The sequence below is a fragment of the Platichthys flesus genome, chromosome 12 (genome assembly GCF_949316205.1).
Source record: "Platichthys flesus chromosome 12, fPlaFle2.1, whole genome shotgun sequence".
Taxonomy (NCBI): domain Eukaryota; kingdom Metazoa; phylum Chordata; class Actinopteri; order Pleuronectiformes; family Pleuronectidae; genus Platichthys; species Platichthys flesus.
The window spans coordinates 12,400,769-12,418,276 of record NC_084956.1 but is presented as its reverse complement, the minus strand read 5'-3'; the positions used below and the strand labels follow the sequence as shown (position 1 = coordinate 12,418,276).

The window sequence follows — 17,508 nt, the reverse complement described above, 5'->3', positions numbered from 1 at the left end:
CAATGTTGCTATGGATCAGTGGCTCAACTCTTTGTCAACTCACCACAGGTTAAGGCCTTCAGGTTTTCATGTTTCTATCTCTTCCTGTGAATGAGCTGCCCTGATCTCAAACAAGAACACGTCACCTTCCTTCAACCAGCTTCAGGTACTGCTGGGGAGGAGAGAGACACATGCAACACATGGGCTGGACTGGAAGTATTTACTTAAGGGGACGTGAATGAGAGGCATAAACACTCCTTCCCACAGCCACTCTTTCTTTACTGGTTCAATATGAGACTGTTGTTGCCATGTCGAGTACTTAAATGTAATTTACTGTTTCCAGAATATTAATAATTCTATTTATTATCATCTCTTCTTCCAACATTCCCATCCATAACGTTGAAGTTAACCTTATGATCTGTGTGTGAACCCTTTGCAATGTCATGCTTCCAGTAGTACTGCAGAAATCACACTCAAACGCTTTGGTGCTTTTTGTGTTAAAAAAATGAGAACTTGATTTCTAGGAGATGGGTCTTCTTATTGATATTGTTGTCATTTGTGCTGCCTTTGAATCCAATGTTTTGTTGACATGGGTTAAAACAAAATCTGTATTTTTCTAATTTTATTGATAAAACTGTGTTTGCTACTATTCTTACTTATTCTTATGTGAGAGAAAGAGCAATTCACAAAAGAATGCCAGGGACCACAGCAGGAATGGAAATTTTGAATATTATGAAATCATTACAGCTCCATTATGTGCAGTAAATGGGCATATTTTAATATGTATTAGATCGGCATAAACTAGTGCAGGCCAAGATCAGCCCACCATGCATCATTCATGATTTATTTGCATGTTTAAAAATGAATGATGCAGAATGGTTGCTTTGTCTTATTTTTGTGTGTTTTCTGACTGATAATCTCTGTAAATAACCCTGACTTCTTCACAGTTTAAACAGAATCTAAAACAGATTATTTTAGATTCAAGTGCATCTTTACATCTGTGCTCATTTTTTAAACTTGTATTTAATAGGTCATTATGCCTTCATCATACTCATTTATATAAGATAAGATACATTTAGTTGTCCCAAACACATGCACAGACACAGGCACACTCATGCAATTGTAGGGAAATTTAACCACTGCTTTTAACCCATCTGGTGCAGGACACACAGAGCAGTGAGCAGCCATGTACGGTGCACGGGGAGCAGATGTTGGGGGAGTAAGGTGCCTTGCTCAGGGGCACTAGACAGGGTAAGGAGAATCCTCTTGGATTTTTGGACAGATCAATCCAAGTTCGTCTTTTTGTTGTTTCTCCATGGAGTCGAACCAGAGACGAACCAGAGACCTTTCTGCCCATAGTCCAAGTTTCCGCCACTAGTCCACCGCCTCTCAGGATGCCCTGCAGTCACATTTTTCAATATTACCGACAAATAAAAGGAAACTACGATGTCCATTTTTAACTGCAACAGCTCCTGAGCAAAGAATGCCGGGTATTAACGAAGCAAAAAAAGAATGTTGTACATGCCCTAATGGAGAGGATAAGCTGTGTATTTAGTGAAGGGGGAGGGCCTCCAATCCCTCAACTATTCTTATCCCTATTCAGTTATATAAAAGAAAATGAAAAAAGAAAAACACTACTCAGAGAATATTCCTGTGATAATGTAAACAAATGATTATTTAATTGATTATTTCATAATAATGAGCATTAACTTTCCTCGAATCGTGGAGCTCTCCCACTTTTTGGAAGGAATTATGAATAAGCAGAAAGCTGATAAAATGCACAGCCAAGCTGCCCCTTTTTTTGACCCTGAGTATTATCCTGATGGAAAGTGATGTAATGAGTAAAACGCCTGCTGCTAATTTTGTGTGTCGCTTATATCAGCTCTTGCAGAATCACACTGAATCTGAAACTGTCTGTTTAAAACCAGAAATAGTTTTTGCTTTCCCCTGTCAGAAGTTTAACTTCATCCTGTGCACAGTTTCAGGGATCCAGGTTTACCCTTTGACACTTACTAGAATTGGTAAAAAAAAGAGTTTTCCCATTTGTATCACTAAGCAACCTAAGTGTCATTAGAGAAGTATTTATTTTTACACCCCACCCATCTCCTTCATTTGTTCTGTTGCTCCATCTCAGGTGTGTCCTGTTGAAGCAGGAAACTGCAGCTGAGTCATTTATTTAATTGCTCATTATATCGGCAACTTTCATTTGCAATTCTATTTGGATTGGGAAAGTTACAGGACTAATAACAAATCCGCCTGAGGTAATCCTGCACAGTATTCATTTAATTGAGTTAAATTGACTTAGACCGAGCGTAATCTTTGGTTTTGCACCATCACAGGTGATTAGAACAGTGCATGCTTTCCCTGCACCCTCCATCGCTGTTGCCATCCCAGCAGTGTGGCTCCCCACGGGTGCATTTTGCAGCCTTTGCCACGCGAAACTATGGGAGCGGCTGTCCTCTCATTACCACCCACCCCCTCCCCTCCTGGCTTGTTTTGAGGTATTCGGAGCCATGCACCCCGCACCTTCGTGCAGGGATGGCGCTCTAGCACCGCCGTTGCTGCTGCCGGAGCTGTATACCGGGTATGACGCGCAGACACATGCAGCCTTTGACTCCAGCTCCGAGCTCTGCCTCGCCTGCTCACAGCAGCGCCTCATCCCCGTCAGCCCTCTGGAGATCTGACACCATCCTCGCATCCTTAATGCTTCTGCTAGATGAGGGACGAACTCGTGGCCGGAGCATCCCTCTAAGGGCGTGGCAGCGTGGGAAATTGACACACGCAATGTGTGACTGAGCTGTGACTGAGCAGTGGGAGCTAATAACGAGCAGAATTGGATTGTTTTTCTTCCTCTCGCAGCAGCTGACAGGTCCCCATGTACACAGTGGTAAGTCTTACTGTTGACCTGGCGGGGGAGCTAGATGCTATTGATTCCATTGGCTTTATTCGACTCATTCCTTTATTGTGGATGGATGATTGGGAGCTGGTGTCCCGGGGCGTCCTCACACCTTTTATCATGCGCGCACAATACGCACTTTGACCTGCGTTGGTGAGAAATCATGTGGATGTTCGCTCCTGGTCCCTGTTCCTATTTCAGGGGGGAAACCGTGACAAGCATTGTTCCCTCATCTTCTTCACTACCCCCCGTTTTTTCCCTTTCTTTTGTTTCGCAGAGCTCCAGCTCGGGGAACCCGTCCCTGCACGGCTCCATGTCTTCCTCGGCGGATTTCTCGGACGAGGATGACTACAGCGTTAAGTCCGGGTCGGCATCACCGGCTCCCGGGGACACGCTGCCCTGGAACCTGCCCAGACACGAGCGGTCCAAGCGGAAGATCCAGGGAGGATCAGTGCTGGACCCGGCGGAGAGAGCGGTGCTCAGGATCGCAGGTGAGGGGCTGCATCCTTGTTGACACATCCAGTATCACCATGAAAACAATGCTGCGATATACATGCATGCACATTGGGACTATACCCTATGTCTTTTTGCTGATGTCCTCACTCAGTTCTATGTGGGAACAGAAACACAGGCTCTGTTGTGACATGGACATTTTTTGGATACCGTGCTTTTTTTCTGGATATGGGGCTTTTTATTCTGGATATGATACAATTAAAAATAGTGTGACAGTAAAATAAAAAAAATATATTGAATATAGCATAATATAAAAAGCTACTGTTTTTATCTTTTTACCAAACTTCAGTGTCACTTTTAATAAAACTGGTAGATTAAAGGCCCATTTAAAGACATCGTTTTACATTCCATGCACAACACATAAGGACTCATCTCGTGTGTCTCCAATGTGATAGTGAAAGTCAGATTGGTTTAGAAAAAAACCATTAATCAGATGTCATTTTATATCCCATCTCATGTCACTCTTGTGTTTTATAATGACACGTTGGGGATCTTTAACGTTGTAAACCCGATCAATTGATAAGACCTTATCCTATAATCGATTTGTTGTAGGAGAAGTTTATCAGTGAAACATTTGCATCTTATGGACACGTGTGTGTTGGTGGTGGCCTCTGATGGGACACAAACACACACACACACACACACACACACACACGTGTAAAAACAGTGGTCCTGTAAATGCAGGTTGTTTAAAGCAGGTGGATAACAGTGGGAAAGGAAGCGGTCCATGTCACGAGCTGGTACTGAGACGCCAAGACTGGGGAAAGGCGTTTATTTCTCATTAACACACTGTAAAAAATGAACCTTTAGTCGAGTCTGATTTGCTTTTGTGCTCCTCATTTCACTTACTGCTTTTCTAACACAGGCAGACATGGTGAAATTATCCTCGTGTGTTAAAAAAGTAACATTTAAAATGTATTTTTCAATCAGATGTCAAACTTAGGAGGAGGAGTGCGGGTTGATTGGTTCGTTACAACAGAGACACTTTTTGCAGCGCGGCACGTTCCTATCAATCAGTGAACTCCACAGAGGAAGTGTCGCCCATTGGACAGACCCCGGGCAAAGGGAGGGATGTAGGGCGTTTCCTTTTCGTGCAACAACAGCGCCGATCACTCACACACACACACACATACACACACACACACACACACACACACACACACACATGCTGCGTCTGCCCTGTGCGCCGCGCTTGTGAATGTCCAGTTTGCGGAGCCCGGGTTATGGCTCAGTACACACCGCCGCAGGGTTATGGGCTCTCGGACGAACAGGAATACCTCCAGGCGTACGAGGATGTTTTGGAAAGATACAAAGGTAGGAGATCGCCTCTGTTCTTATAGGTTGAAGGTTTTGGAACGATGAAGAAATGAGTGGGATTGCTCGTTTGACAGCTCCATGAATGTCAGCCGGCCCCTCTCTCTCTCTCCCCCTCTCCCCCCTGTGGTGGCTGGTCTGTAGTGTCCTCATCCCCACACTGGGAGTTGTGGTTTGCTGCATGTCATCACATTCAGTGTGAATAATAGTAGAAAAGGCAAAAGGTTTATTATATGATGACACCTGATCATTAGACTAGAGGAGTATTTGTTTTTATTGGCTGTTATTTGAAATTGTCATGTCATCTTAGCCAGTGTCTGCACTTATTATATTTCAAATGAAAGTGAGCAAATTGTGCTTTTACAATGTAAATTCAAATCAAAAATCAATTTCAATTTGCCTCATAGGGCTTAGCAAGGTGTGACATCCTCTGCCATTAACCCTTGACAAGAATAAGGACTAACTACAAAAACAAAACATAGAGAAAACTCAGGGGTAACTGCAAGGGATGCAATATATATCACATTTTACCTAACACGTCAACACAAAGTTATGCCTTTGTATATTTTTGGGGTGATCGCATATAGAAATATCCCAGTTTATCTAGTGTTTATGTGTCATGAGGCGAACAGGGCAATGATAGATCCAGATGAGGCATTAGCTCATGCGAGGAGTCCATGTCTCTTCATGGAGCTGCTCCTTTTGCGTCCGTGTCATGTAATTAGATCAGATCCATCACGTTTAAGACATGACTATGTTGTTCAGTCACTGCCAGAGCTCCCTGATGAAAATCCTGCTCATGCACTCTGAGGCTCGGGCCCGCGGAGAGCCGTTAGGAGCTGGATTCAAACTGACAGCGGCCTTTTTTTTTTCTTTTTTTTTAACTCTAGTGTGTCCCTCTCACAGTGAAGCAGCACTCACCGTTAAATAACACACACTGTGGACTGTTGTGGTGAATGCTCCCCAGAAGTGTGTTCTCTCAGCTGTTGGGAGCATTGTAGCCAGCAGGGCCAGTCAGCTGTGACAAAAGGCTTAAACACCCTGACTGGACTGTAATGGGATCATATGATGTGGAATCATTAGGAATCTGGAGCTGTTGTCTTCAGGCAGCAGAGGGGCTGGGACAGTCAACAAGCTTACTTACTTCTTCCTGGTTTCTTCTTGTACTAACGACCATTGATTAGTTCTTGCTCTTTCTGTATCGATCTTTGGGAGAAATTTGACTCCCTGCCCATTGTGGCGTGAACAATGAACCAATCAAAGAAGGGTAAGAGGATCTTTTGTGTTTTATTTACAATTTTACCATGAAATTTCAAGGTTTACCCGAAGCGTTGTAGCCTCTCAATGTTTTTGCTTTGCTGTCTTAATTTATCCGACTGTTTCTTACGTGAAATCAAATGTATTTTGTGTATTTTTAGCTTAATACCCTTTCTCTGCACCTTATATTTGTGGATATCGAGCGATCCAAGAACTTGGGATCAGCTGGGCTAATCATTACTTCTGGCAAACTCACCTACAACACTGTTTCAAGCAGCTTTGCTCTCATCTTGCTTCTCATGGCAGGAAAACAAATATAGTTCCAGCTCTAAAGCAGAAAGAATTTGTCAACACTTATTTACGTAGCTGGTTTATAGGAATCAGTGAGATGATGACGTGCAAATAGGATTCCCAAAAATAAAATCCTATTTGATTTAATAGGAGAGGCTTGTGGTACCTTGTCGAAGTTATTCTTGTATATACTACTATAGTACAGTATATTTGAGCATATAACTGGATGATAGGAGTAAAAAATGTATCTTTACATCTGTGTGAACTACATTCCTTCTATAAACAAGGTAATTATCAGTGTAGATTCGTCCTCCCCGCTCGTAAAAGAGGCTCAAAACTGTACTTTAACGTTTCAATAAAACATTTGTCATCTTCTCCACTGCATAGACATTCTTCAATAGGGCGCTGGCTATGTGCTGGGGGAAAAAGTCCCTGTTTTATTTGTAATCTAAGTTTTGTTTGCAGTTGTTGGGATCACCCGGAGCCCCAAGCCTCTCCCCATGTGATGCTGAAGAGTATACAAGAGACACCTTTTCATAGGCAAAGCATCAACAGTAACCAAACCAACACAGGCAAACAGAGCAGTAAACAGAGCAGAATATGGGCCTGATATGAAACAGCCCTCTCTTTGTCTCATCATATCAGGGTCATTTTTATATTTTTCTGTGGTATTTTAGGCAAATGTACTGTGACATTTTGTTATTATCCACACTGGTGACTTTATCTTCCTGTGGGTGGTTGTAATTTGTGTTCTAGCTTTGTCCCAGAGTCATCAGACAATGACAGCTGTCAGAAAGAGAAACTGCCACCAACCTGCAGAATGCACCTAGTTCTTATTTCCCGACTGTTAGGTATGCCTAGATAATTAGGTATTTGTGATAATAATACACTTAAGCTCAGTATTGCTTTAGGTCAGGCTGAAATTCAATGCAATGTTTTTACAAAGGGCTGTAAACTTGAAGAATGAGTTAAAGACACGGTTTCCCAGACACATACAACAGTTAAATGCAGTGGGCAGTGGCTGTGTGGGGTCACGCTGTTCCAGCAGAGCCTGCTTGGTAGGTCATCAGCGCGATGGGAACATTAGAGTTTCCCAGTAGTTCATCATCCTCTGTCATCAGGGAAGATTTAATGGATTAGACATTCGGTGGTTCAGTCAGCTCTTCTCGCAGTCTCTTCATGATGCCTTATGACATTCGTAGTGTGGATATATTGGAAGGGGAGAGTATTCCTAAAACTGGATTGGTTTGAGCAGACTTTGCTTATTGAGACAATGTATAGTCCTGCAGAAAAAAACTAGAAAATTGTATTTCACGCCAGAGAAACATTTTGTTTTCCAGGTTGATCACCTGCTGCTTTCCTGTGCTTGTCCATGGATTTTTATTTAGATATTTTTGTCTTGATAAAAGACTCTTAGAAGACAGTTTTAGAAAATACTCATAACGCCCATGTTCGGCTTATGACAAAAGGACATGTTAGGCCTGATCTACCAGGCTCCAGCTTGCAGACATAAACTTCATCATATTGACTGTTATTCCTTGATGATTTCCTTGATGTTATTCCTTTAAGAGGCATCGACAGACAGATACAGGACAGGACTAGACTGTAGGACGGCTGTTATTGGAGGGTGTGGTATCTCACTGGCTCTGACATTTCTGTGAATCACTGCGGCCTCTCTGATGATTTAATCGCTCATTACAATTTGCATTACCTAAGATACAAAAATGAGTGTGATATTATTGGTATTATCAGTCTTTTTGTACTTGTTCTCTTGTATTATCTAAAACCGTGAAGAGTGAGAGTGCATTGTGATTTTTGCACAGTCACTGCCTTTGTCCATCCTCCTGGGCTGTACCCAGCCCAACCCCTCTGCTCTGTGTCGACAGCCCACTCATCACATTCAAATGGCCCAGTGGCCCACACATGCTGCATGGCTGCTGCCTCTATGGATACTGCTACCGTACAAAAGACACTTTGTTTTAATGCAAGCAGCTACCAAGTTCCACAGCCTTCATGTGTCAAGTTGATGGTAGTGACACTCCTTTTCTGGCTTTGTGTGGAGGTTTTAGCAGCAACACATTGAAGGTTGTCTCCCCATGCATCTCAATCAGAATACAGATCAATGTCTCTGGTGCTTGCTCAACTTGTCTGTGTAGCTGTATAAAAACTGAGCACAAATCCAATACTTTTTCCGATTAGTAAAGAGAGAGAACACAAAACCATCCTGAGAACATACAGATCATTCCTAATCGATCACTACCTCTGCACAGGAGGTTATGTGTTCATCTGTTTTGTTTGTTTGTTGGTTAGATAACGCAACTGATTACAATGCATTTTTGTTGAGGTTTAGGGCGTAAACCAAGAAAGAAACCGTTAAATCTTGGTATGTATCCAGGATTTTGTTTTGACAGTTTGATTGATTTCTCAGATGTAATTCATTCATCTTAATGAGTCATAGTGAGGGCACAGATAATTACTGTGTGTAATTTGGTGCAGATCCAAATTAAAATCTGGATCTCATGAATTTAAATGTTGTTTCATGAGGTGGACTGTTGGGCCTTGGCAGAGGTAAGAACTGCAGGGAGTTTCATTGTAGGTTCATAATGAAATTATACTGTTTCTTATATAAAGCAACTTACTTAAGAGCTACACTTGGTAAACATATAATGTATTTGATTGCTGGACATAAGGAACTTACATATAATGGATTCCATGTTGAACAAAGATATGACTCAATATGATTTAGATTAATCTCTAGGCTATCTGATAATGAAGTCTGATTTCAGAGCTACTGCAGCCAGAATCTGAAGTGCTAAGTGCTAATGGATAATTAAGTGCATGAGACCTTTGGATCAGTTTCCAACTCAAGCTGAATTTGGTGCTCAGTAATCCCATAACATTATCCAACAGAGCCAATGTGAGGCAGCTACAGCTGTGTGGTGTCATTTTACACTAGTTTCACCAATATGTGCTCTCAGATTATCTGTGAAACCTTAATATCTAGTCTGTGAAGGTTTGAATCTTTAAAAAGAGATAAACTGTAAATACACTGCACGCCTAAATTACTGTAGTTAAGCTAAATCATAAAGTTTTTGTTCCTGAGCTCTTCATTGATCTAATCATTATAATTCATTTAAAAGGGTAATTCAAACCAGAGCTCTCAGGGAAGCTTTTTACTGCTCCATCGGATATATTATTTTATTTATTCTTCAATATATTGCTCCTTTAGAGATGTAGCGTGCACATTGTCCCTCTGGAATCCAGCAGATTTATATTATTACCATATTGTCAGGAAGTTGCATGTGATGCCTGCACACTGTTATGTCTCAAAATGTTGTATTTATATGCTGTCATGGTGATTGGAAGACCAGCATGACCTAGCCTCATACCACAGCTCTGCTTAGCTCCTCTTACATGAGATCATCCATTTCAGTCTGTGTCCCACCCCTGACTCATGCTCTGTAGCTTTTCCTCTCCAGTTCCTGAGCCACCACCCCTCTCCCCCGAATGCAGCAGATGCTGGGAATCAGTCCCATCCCATAGCAGCAGGGAACACATTTCCTTTCCCCACTTTGTGGCCAGGAAATGAGCTGCTCCATGTTACTTTATGCACTGCATGTATTTTCATGAACCACAAATTACACAATTTCAGGAGGTAAAATAACACAGGATTTGTTATTTTGTTCAACTGGGTCTGGTGGAAGTTATAACATATGACAAGCATCTTACCTGTTATTCAAGATTGTCCAAAATGCCATTGCCAGTTGCACAATTGACCTCAAACTACTCAACACTCCCCTCTTTGCAGTTGTGCTCTAACTCAAGCACTGGGGAAATCTTCTATCCCAAAAAAGTTCATGCTCTTGGAGTAGAACAGCAACCTTTGGGGAGGGGCTTACAGCGAAGATGCCTGATTGGACCAGTCATCCAGTGATTTATTTCAGTTGCTAAATCTCAGCAAAAGCTCGTAAAATGTATCTCCATACTTTCATTCGAGCATTTTGTATAGTTTGATACACTTGCTCATCTCTGTAAAATCAAACGAGTTCAACCTCAATGTTTACTGTTCCTCGATTTACATGGCGTAATTGCTGTTCTTTAGTCATCTTCTTTACTGCTGCCTGGTGGACTGGAGTGGAACTTGTTGTAGCATCGGTCATTGTATCAGCAGGCCAATTTGTCTGATACCAACAGAACTTTTTAGTTCCTTGAAAAAGTTCCTGGGACTAAAAGGTCCAGGTGCTTTTGTTCAAAACATGGTGTGGTGTGTAGAATTACTCCTGTGTAACTCAATTTGGTGGAAAAGTGTAACACAAAAAACACGACATTTAAAGTGAAATTGGAGGGTATTTTTTGTACATTGTTCTTAGCCTTCATTGAATAGCTACCTGTGTAAATACAGCATAGGCCTACATAGAAACTCACAGGGTTAGTTTAAGTTATAAATCTTGACTGTTCTTCATAATCTTAAGTGAGAGGGGGTGCAGAGGAAGACATATTTCCATCGGAAAACTCACCAAAACATTGCAGCTGTTGCACATATGGAGGCTTGTATTAGAGAGTAAGCAACTGTGCGTGTGTGTGTGGTAGTGGTGGTGGTGTTAGTGTTTATATACATCCCATTAGTAGTCATTAATGTGCTCCTATTTCCTCTCCTTGACTTTCCTGAGTGTCTCTGTGGAGACCACTCATCTGAGAGGGCACTTTTCCAGCTTCACCTTCATCCTCCATTTGCTTTTCATCAAGGATCTTTTCACTTTCACAGTATTACAGCTCAATAACCTGAAACTTACTGGAAATAATGCCAGTTATATAATTAATGAAAAAAACACCTCCTGGTTACACGAGACTCATTAAAATTTGTCTCAAAATTACTTAGTATATTCTGTCACTACTGCATTTTATTTACTGAAGTTGGGGGAAATAATGAAGCTCTACGCAGCAATGGATCATACTGTAACTCTTGAATGTATAGAGTGCGTATTTCCTCTCACAGTTGTAGTTTACACAGGAGTTGTAGACATTTGGATCATGTCTTTACCTTTGTCTACAGGCTTATTGGACAAACTAAAGGTTGAGCGGAAGGGCTGCTCTGAAGGCTTGGCAACCTGTTTCCTTTACTGAGCTGTTCCAGTCACATATTTCAGACTCTGCCCTGCCCCTCTTAGATGACAGTCTGTATTCTCACTTACAAAGAATGACAGAAATGCTCCCCCAGGTAATCATAGTCTCTCACATTTTGTTTTTCTTCACCACCGACCAAGATGCCACAAAGACATAACATAGTGATATTAAAATGCAATGGAAGAAGGTGCCCATTGTGCGGGCCTCTGTTGTAATTGGAAATGTTCTTAAAAGCCACAATGTGACTCATCCATAGGTTGCAACAGACCATTTTTGTGTTTGTTTGTTTTTCTGTCTGTCAGCAGGATTACTGAAATACTACTGAAACGATTTCAATGAAACCTTTTGTGGAGAGGTTGGGGCATGAGCCCAGGAAGAAATTAAATAAAAACATTTGATTCAAATTCAGTAAATTCTGAACTGAATCTGAATTAATGGGAATATCCGGGAACTTTTCTTTACAAGAGGAGATAGATGTGGTGCCCTCCATGCTACTGCCTCGGCTCAAGGGCCATTACTAACATGGTTTGTCATGGAATTTTGTAGAAATACTCGGGAATCTCAAGAAGATAAATCCCTCTTTTCAGCAACTGTTGGATGGATGTCATAGAAATATGGAGGATATAACTACGTTGACCAGTTGATGAATCTTATGACTTTAGACATCCTCTCACTTTGCATATATCGCCATGATAGGGTGAACATTTTTTTTGTGAGTTTGGAAGATTCATCTCCCAGTTATTTTCTCAATTTGTTTATTTTTTGTTTTGCAAGTTAAATATCAGAAAACTTACTTATAGTTTAATAAGCAAATGTTAGCATGCTAACAATCCAAACTAACATATGCTTCCTAAACATTTATTGATTATTGGTTTTGCCTTTAAAATATCAGAAAATGGCAACATTGTGTTTACTGCTTAATAACCAAATATTAGCATGCTAACACTCCAAACTTAGATATTAATCCTAATCATCTGCATCACAGTATTTTGAGCATGTTAGCATGCTAGCATTTGGTTTCAAGCAGCACCATTCCAGTGCATAGCCCCACAAAGTTCTTGGCTGCACACTGATTGTTATTCTTGTTACAAAACACGATTTTGGTTCTCAATGAAAACAGCTTGTGTCCAAAGCTTAGATCAATACCCACTTAACAAAACAAAAGACGGTTTAAGATTAAGAATGCAGCAAACTGTTTTCAAACTTTTATAAATGACTATAAGTGAGACCAGGATCACACTCAATAATGTTGAGATTCCCTGGTGCCAGTGGGTCATTCAGCTATTTCACATGAACTTCAAGGAACATTCACAGAATTAGATTTTTCACCAACGTGCAGCCTCCTCAATCAGAGGTGTGAGAGATTAACTTTGATCAGAATCAATGTGACAAGGACCAGGACTCCAAACTATCTGCCACTGCCCTGCAACACACAACCTCGCACTGAAAACAAAGCAGAGCTACACATGCCTTTGCTCACTGGGCTGGTTGTGACACCTTGAGAAATGAGAGCTATTTAGCAAGAATGTTTAGCAAGTCCTCGTCATATATGTGCGCTGGAGGGTTGAGGGCTTTTCAGTTTAGTCCTTATGTCTGTTTTGATTTCCCCTCCCATGCAAGGTCAAGAGGATTACACTGGCTGGGTTTTGATTGCAAGGACTTTTTGACTGGGCTCTGCTCAGAATGAGGGTATTTCAGGCATCCTGACGTAACAAGACGCCAGAGGGTGTCACTGCGTGGCCCCCCCCTTGTGCCAGATTTTCTCTGGAAAACAACAATTTGTCAGTTGTCATGGTCAAAGACTTGTTGTAGTAATGAGAGGCCGCAATGAAGTGTTGTAGACTCTTCTGCTCTCAGTGTTTTTGGCCTCACTGTGTGGAGTAAATACCATCCATGTTAAAACACAACCACTGTCATGAGCTCATTCATTAAATAAACTTAATAAAACTCCCTTCCTGGGATGGATCAATCACATTTCATAAATCAAAATTGAAGAAATTCTGCCCCTACTCACAAATGCATTCAAAGACAGCTCCTCCATGAAATCAACTCTTCCATCAACGTTTACTTCGTCTTTGATGTGTGGAAGGAAATGAAGCACGTCACCTTAGTGGCACAGATTTTCGTGAGCTGCAGTTGTTGGGGCAGTGTGGTCGGGGGGGTGTAGTTATTTATAGCCGTGTGCGCACGTGCTTTGCTGAGTTCTATGAAAGTGTTTCAGGGGAGCGCTTTAGTAGCTCTCTGCTGTGCACAGTCTGCACACTGGGCTGTACGGCAAATAAAAGCTTAATTACATCCAGTTTCACTTCCTCCCCCGGTGTAAATTTGCACTTCTGAGGCTTGGGTGACCAAAGTTTTTTTAGACAGCGCCCAAATGTCAATAAGTGCAACTGTAACATGAGAGAGGAGTTGTTAGTCAGACTCTCTGTGTGATCCTTCAAACATCATCCATTAGAGTCAAAGGTCACAAGCTGTTGGTTCTAAGCTGAGCTGTTCCCAGACGTCTCATGAATGGGATTCATGCATGAATTTAATGTGTGAATATTGAATTGTGTATTAATTTTAAAGCAATATGGGGAAGCATTGTCAGTGAAATGATGTTCTGTATGTAGCTCAAGTTGTAACGGCGGTTTAAATATTAGTTGCTGAATGAGAAGTGATTTTGTGAAGCCCATTAACCGATTATATACAATGAAATAAAATGCAGAATATCTGTGATAAATAAAACACATATCTGCATGATAATTTATAACATTGTCCTATAATCGTAGAGTTTGAGGGTGTTTGATCTTATACGATCTGACATTATGTCAATGCGATAATTGGAAGGAGATAACTGTTTTTTTTCCCGTTTGATATCTGATCTCTACTGATCTTTACTTCTGCTTTATCAACAACTTAACACGACTGCTGTTTAACAAGTGTGAGAGTTCATCACCAAACCAGAATTCATGTTCACTTTTATTCTCACAAGATCCTCAAGAGGGCACCATACTATCAAAGTCACCTTCACGCTTTTGAGAGGCACAGGTAGAGAAATAACTTCTCTCATAGCAAAGCTGCCTCATCGTTCTGTTTCTAAATATGGACGGAATTAAAGCTTTGCCATGAAGCACAGAAATAATGAAAAACTGTGTCACCATCTGAGATTGGCTCATGTTGTTATGACGTGTGCTTCATGTCAATACACAGTGTAATATGTGTAGCACAGTAGAAGTACATCTGGATGCTGGTGTCAGCCTTCATCGGAGATGCTGGAGAGTTTCCTTGAATACTCGCCCAGCCAATCCATATTGATGAGTTTCCCCGAAGAGCTCTTTACATTATGCAGCAGAGAGCTTACAAACCAAGTTGGTGTCCTACTCCAGTAAGCGGCATTTTATCTCTCTGTGATTCAGCTGTAATGTAAAGTCGGAGAGACGGACACGTCACCGATGACTCAGCAGCTCTACTGGTAGAGGCGTCTCGCTGTGTCACACTTTCAGCATGACGACAGCTTGATTTCTCCGCTCATTAGGTTCACTTGATTGATCCGTTTTATTTCAGTTGTGGGGCATTCTGACAGATCATGGTGCTTCTTCTTTCATTTGATGTTGCGCAGCTTCATGTCAGGCCTTGATCTATTTCAGACCATCATACAAAAAGACTGTCACATCAACCCACTTTCTAATTCTCAGCAGCTTTTACAAATGCACTATTTTTAGATGAGCTAAATGTTATAGTCTGCAGAGAGTTGAGTCACAGGGCTCTCATAGCACCTCTGTGCATTCTGGAAATGTGCATCTCAGGCTTTATGACAATTCAGACAGGTCCATTTTACATGTAAAATTCCATTAAGAATCAAACAACTTGCCATGGTCTTTTTGGTATCGGCTCATGAAGAAGGTTGATTGTCATTCCCCTGCATGTGTTCGAAGTTGTTTCTGTTAGCTGCATTTTTAGAAAATGTGCGATATTTGTCCTCCTTTACATATTTAACTCAATAATTAATCATGATGACATTGTTTGTAATACATATGATAAGGTATTTGTCATTATCAAGTGAACCATGCTGTCAAATTAGGGAAAGTTGCTCTTAAATAGTGGCTTAAATAAACTGCGTCCTGCCACAGTCAGTTGGAACTTTCCTAAAACATGTTCACAAGGAGCTTTTCTTCTTCTTTTTCCTTTCATTTGCTCTGTACAAGAAGCAGTGATTTCTTGAGTGCGTTATTTTCATGCTGCTAGAGAAACACATAACCGCATGAAAAAAATCTAAACAGAGAGTAGTCATGGAAAACCTGACGGAACTCGTTCTGGAGAAAAGGAGCCACGGCTGCCCTAGAGGCTGGCAGGCAGGCAGGCAGGCAGGCAGGCGCGAAGCAAAGAAGACGCTGACTGCTGCTCCTTCCTCAGTCACTTATCCACAACGGCATCTGTGTATCTGAACCTGGATCCTCCTGACGGCCCCCAGGATCCAGTGCAGAGGATGAAATACCTGCTAAAGATGGAGAGGGAGCATAGGGCTCACCTGGTGACTCTCATGTCCTGCATGGGTCAGTAACTGCTTCTTGTCGTTTCCTTGAGTGATAACTCACGTCTGTGCTTTCTCATGACGATTTCCTCGGGCACAGCTTATTTTGAGCAACATGAACGGGAGGTGGTTAACTGTGTTGTGAGTCCCGTGGGTAAAGCACAGTGTTGTTGTTAGCAGGGAACTAGATGCGTCCTGCAGCTGACAGTTGATGTTGCAAATGTGATTGACTGTAATTGTGCGTTTTCTTGATACTTGGGAATCATTTAGCGGAGTTGTGTCTGGCACACCGGGAGGCGTGGTGGCCATGAAATGACTCATGCTCTGTTCTGTCCTGGTCTGACACTGAATCCTCAGGAAAAACACAGTCACAAAAGTATCAGCTATATTCATTGGCAAGAATATTTCTTAATGTAAGAGTCTGCGTATCTTCTCTTCAATACTAATTTTTCTTTTTCATTTCCTTTGCATCCTTGCCTCTCAGCTGTCACTGGTGGCAGGAAGTGTAGTTGTTATGGTGACAGGAAACAAAAAAGAAACTAACGTGGTCAGCATGCTTGGAGAGCGTGATTCCATTTCAGTCTCCTGGAAATTACATCCTTCACTGGAAAAGGTTCTTGGTTTCTGTACAGTATGCATGTTCTCTAATGTGGGTTTTTTCCTCTGGGTACTCTGGCTTCCCACTGCCTAGAGACATAAGGATTAGGGTTTAACTCATTGCAGACTTCATATGGGGATAGGAATGGATCTTTGTTTCTGTGTATCAGCTCTGCGATACGGTGAAGCCTGTCCATGTTGTCTCTCCCAATGTCAGCTGGGATCGGCTCCAGCACCAGTGTGACCCTCGAAGGACAAGTGGCATAGATAATGGATGGATGGATGGATGGATGAATAATGGATGAACGGCATGTGCAATAGGAAACAAAGGATTGAGCTACAGAAATAAGATGTTAAATGCTTCACATCATAAAGGGGGACATTTTTATTTCTCACCTCAGCTAATAGAAAACGTTTTAATAATCTTGTCTTTTCTTTCTTTCTTTTTTCTTAATTTGTTTTCATCATTGCATCATGCAATCAGATAGAATACAGACGTGGCTCACTCAAAGCAGAGCCACGCGACAATAATGACCAAAAGAGATCCAGGCCCAAAACTATGGTGCCGATATAGTAGCAATAATATTAGTGTGTTTGTAGAGAGTTGTTGAACTTTGTGTCATTTTACATGTTCCAAGTCCTATTTTGTGAATGTGCACAGGGATCTGGAAATGTGTATTCAGAATCTATGTGCGCACATTCAATATTATAAATGTGTAAAAATATCGGATGAGATTTGCAACTGTATTTAGATCTGCTCAGAAGTAGTCAATTCTGCCGATGTTTCATGCTCATGCAAGAGCAGCGGGAGCTTTAGGAGAAGAACTGAACCTTGAGCACAGGAAATCTGTCCAAGCATCAAAGTATCTGAGTGCAGGTTCACAGTTTGAGTACAAGCAGTACAAATCCAAGCACAGCAGGGGCTATTAGAGTGCAGGTGCAGGGTTTTGAGTGAAAGCATTACAAAATGTGAACATGAAATCAATACAGACCTGCTCACAAACTGAAAGACCACACCTTAGAA

The 17,508-nt window shown here is 41.5% G+C and overlaps 1 protein-coding gene across 1 annotated transcript in view; it reads left to right on the top strand.

Annotated features, from left to right (window-relative positions):
- The first annotated feature begins 4,591 nt into the window (after nt 1-4,591).
- dst (dystonin) overlaps nt 4,592-17,508 on the top strand; it is a 96,258-nt gene continuing 83,341 nt past the window's right edge. The window contains exon 1 of the mRNA XM_062400469.1: nt 4,592-4,702. Coding sequence (XP_062256453.1) covers nt 4,612-4,702 — 91 coding nt within the window. The 5' untranslated portion in view covers nt 4,592-4,611. The remainder of the gene's footprint in view (nt 4,703-17,508) is intronic.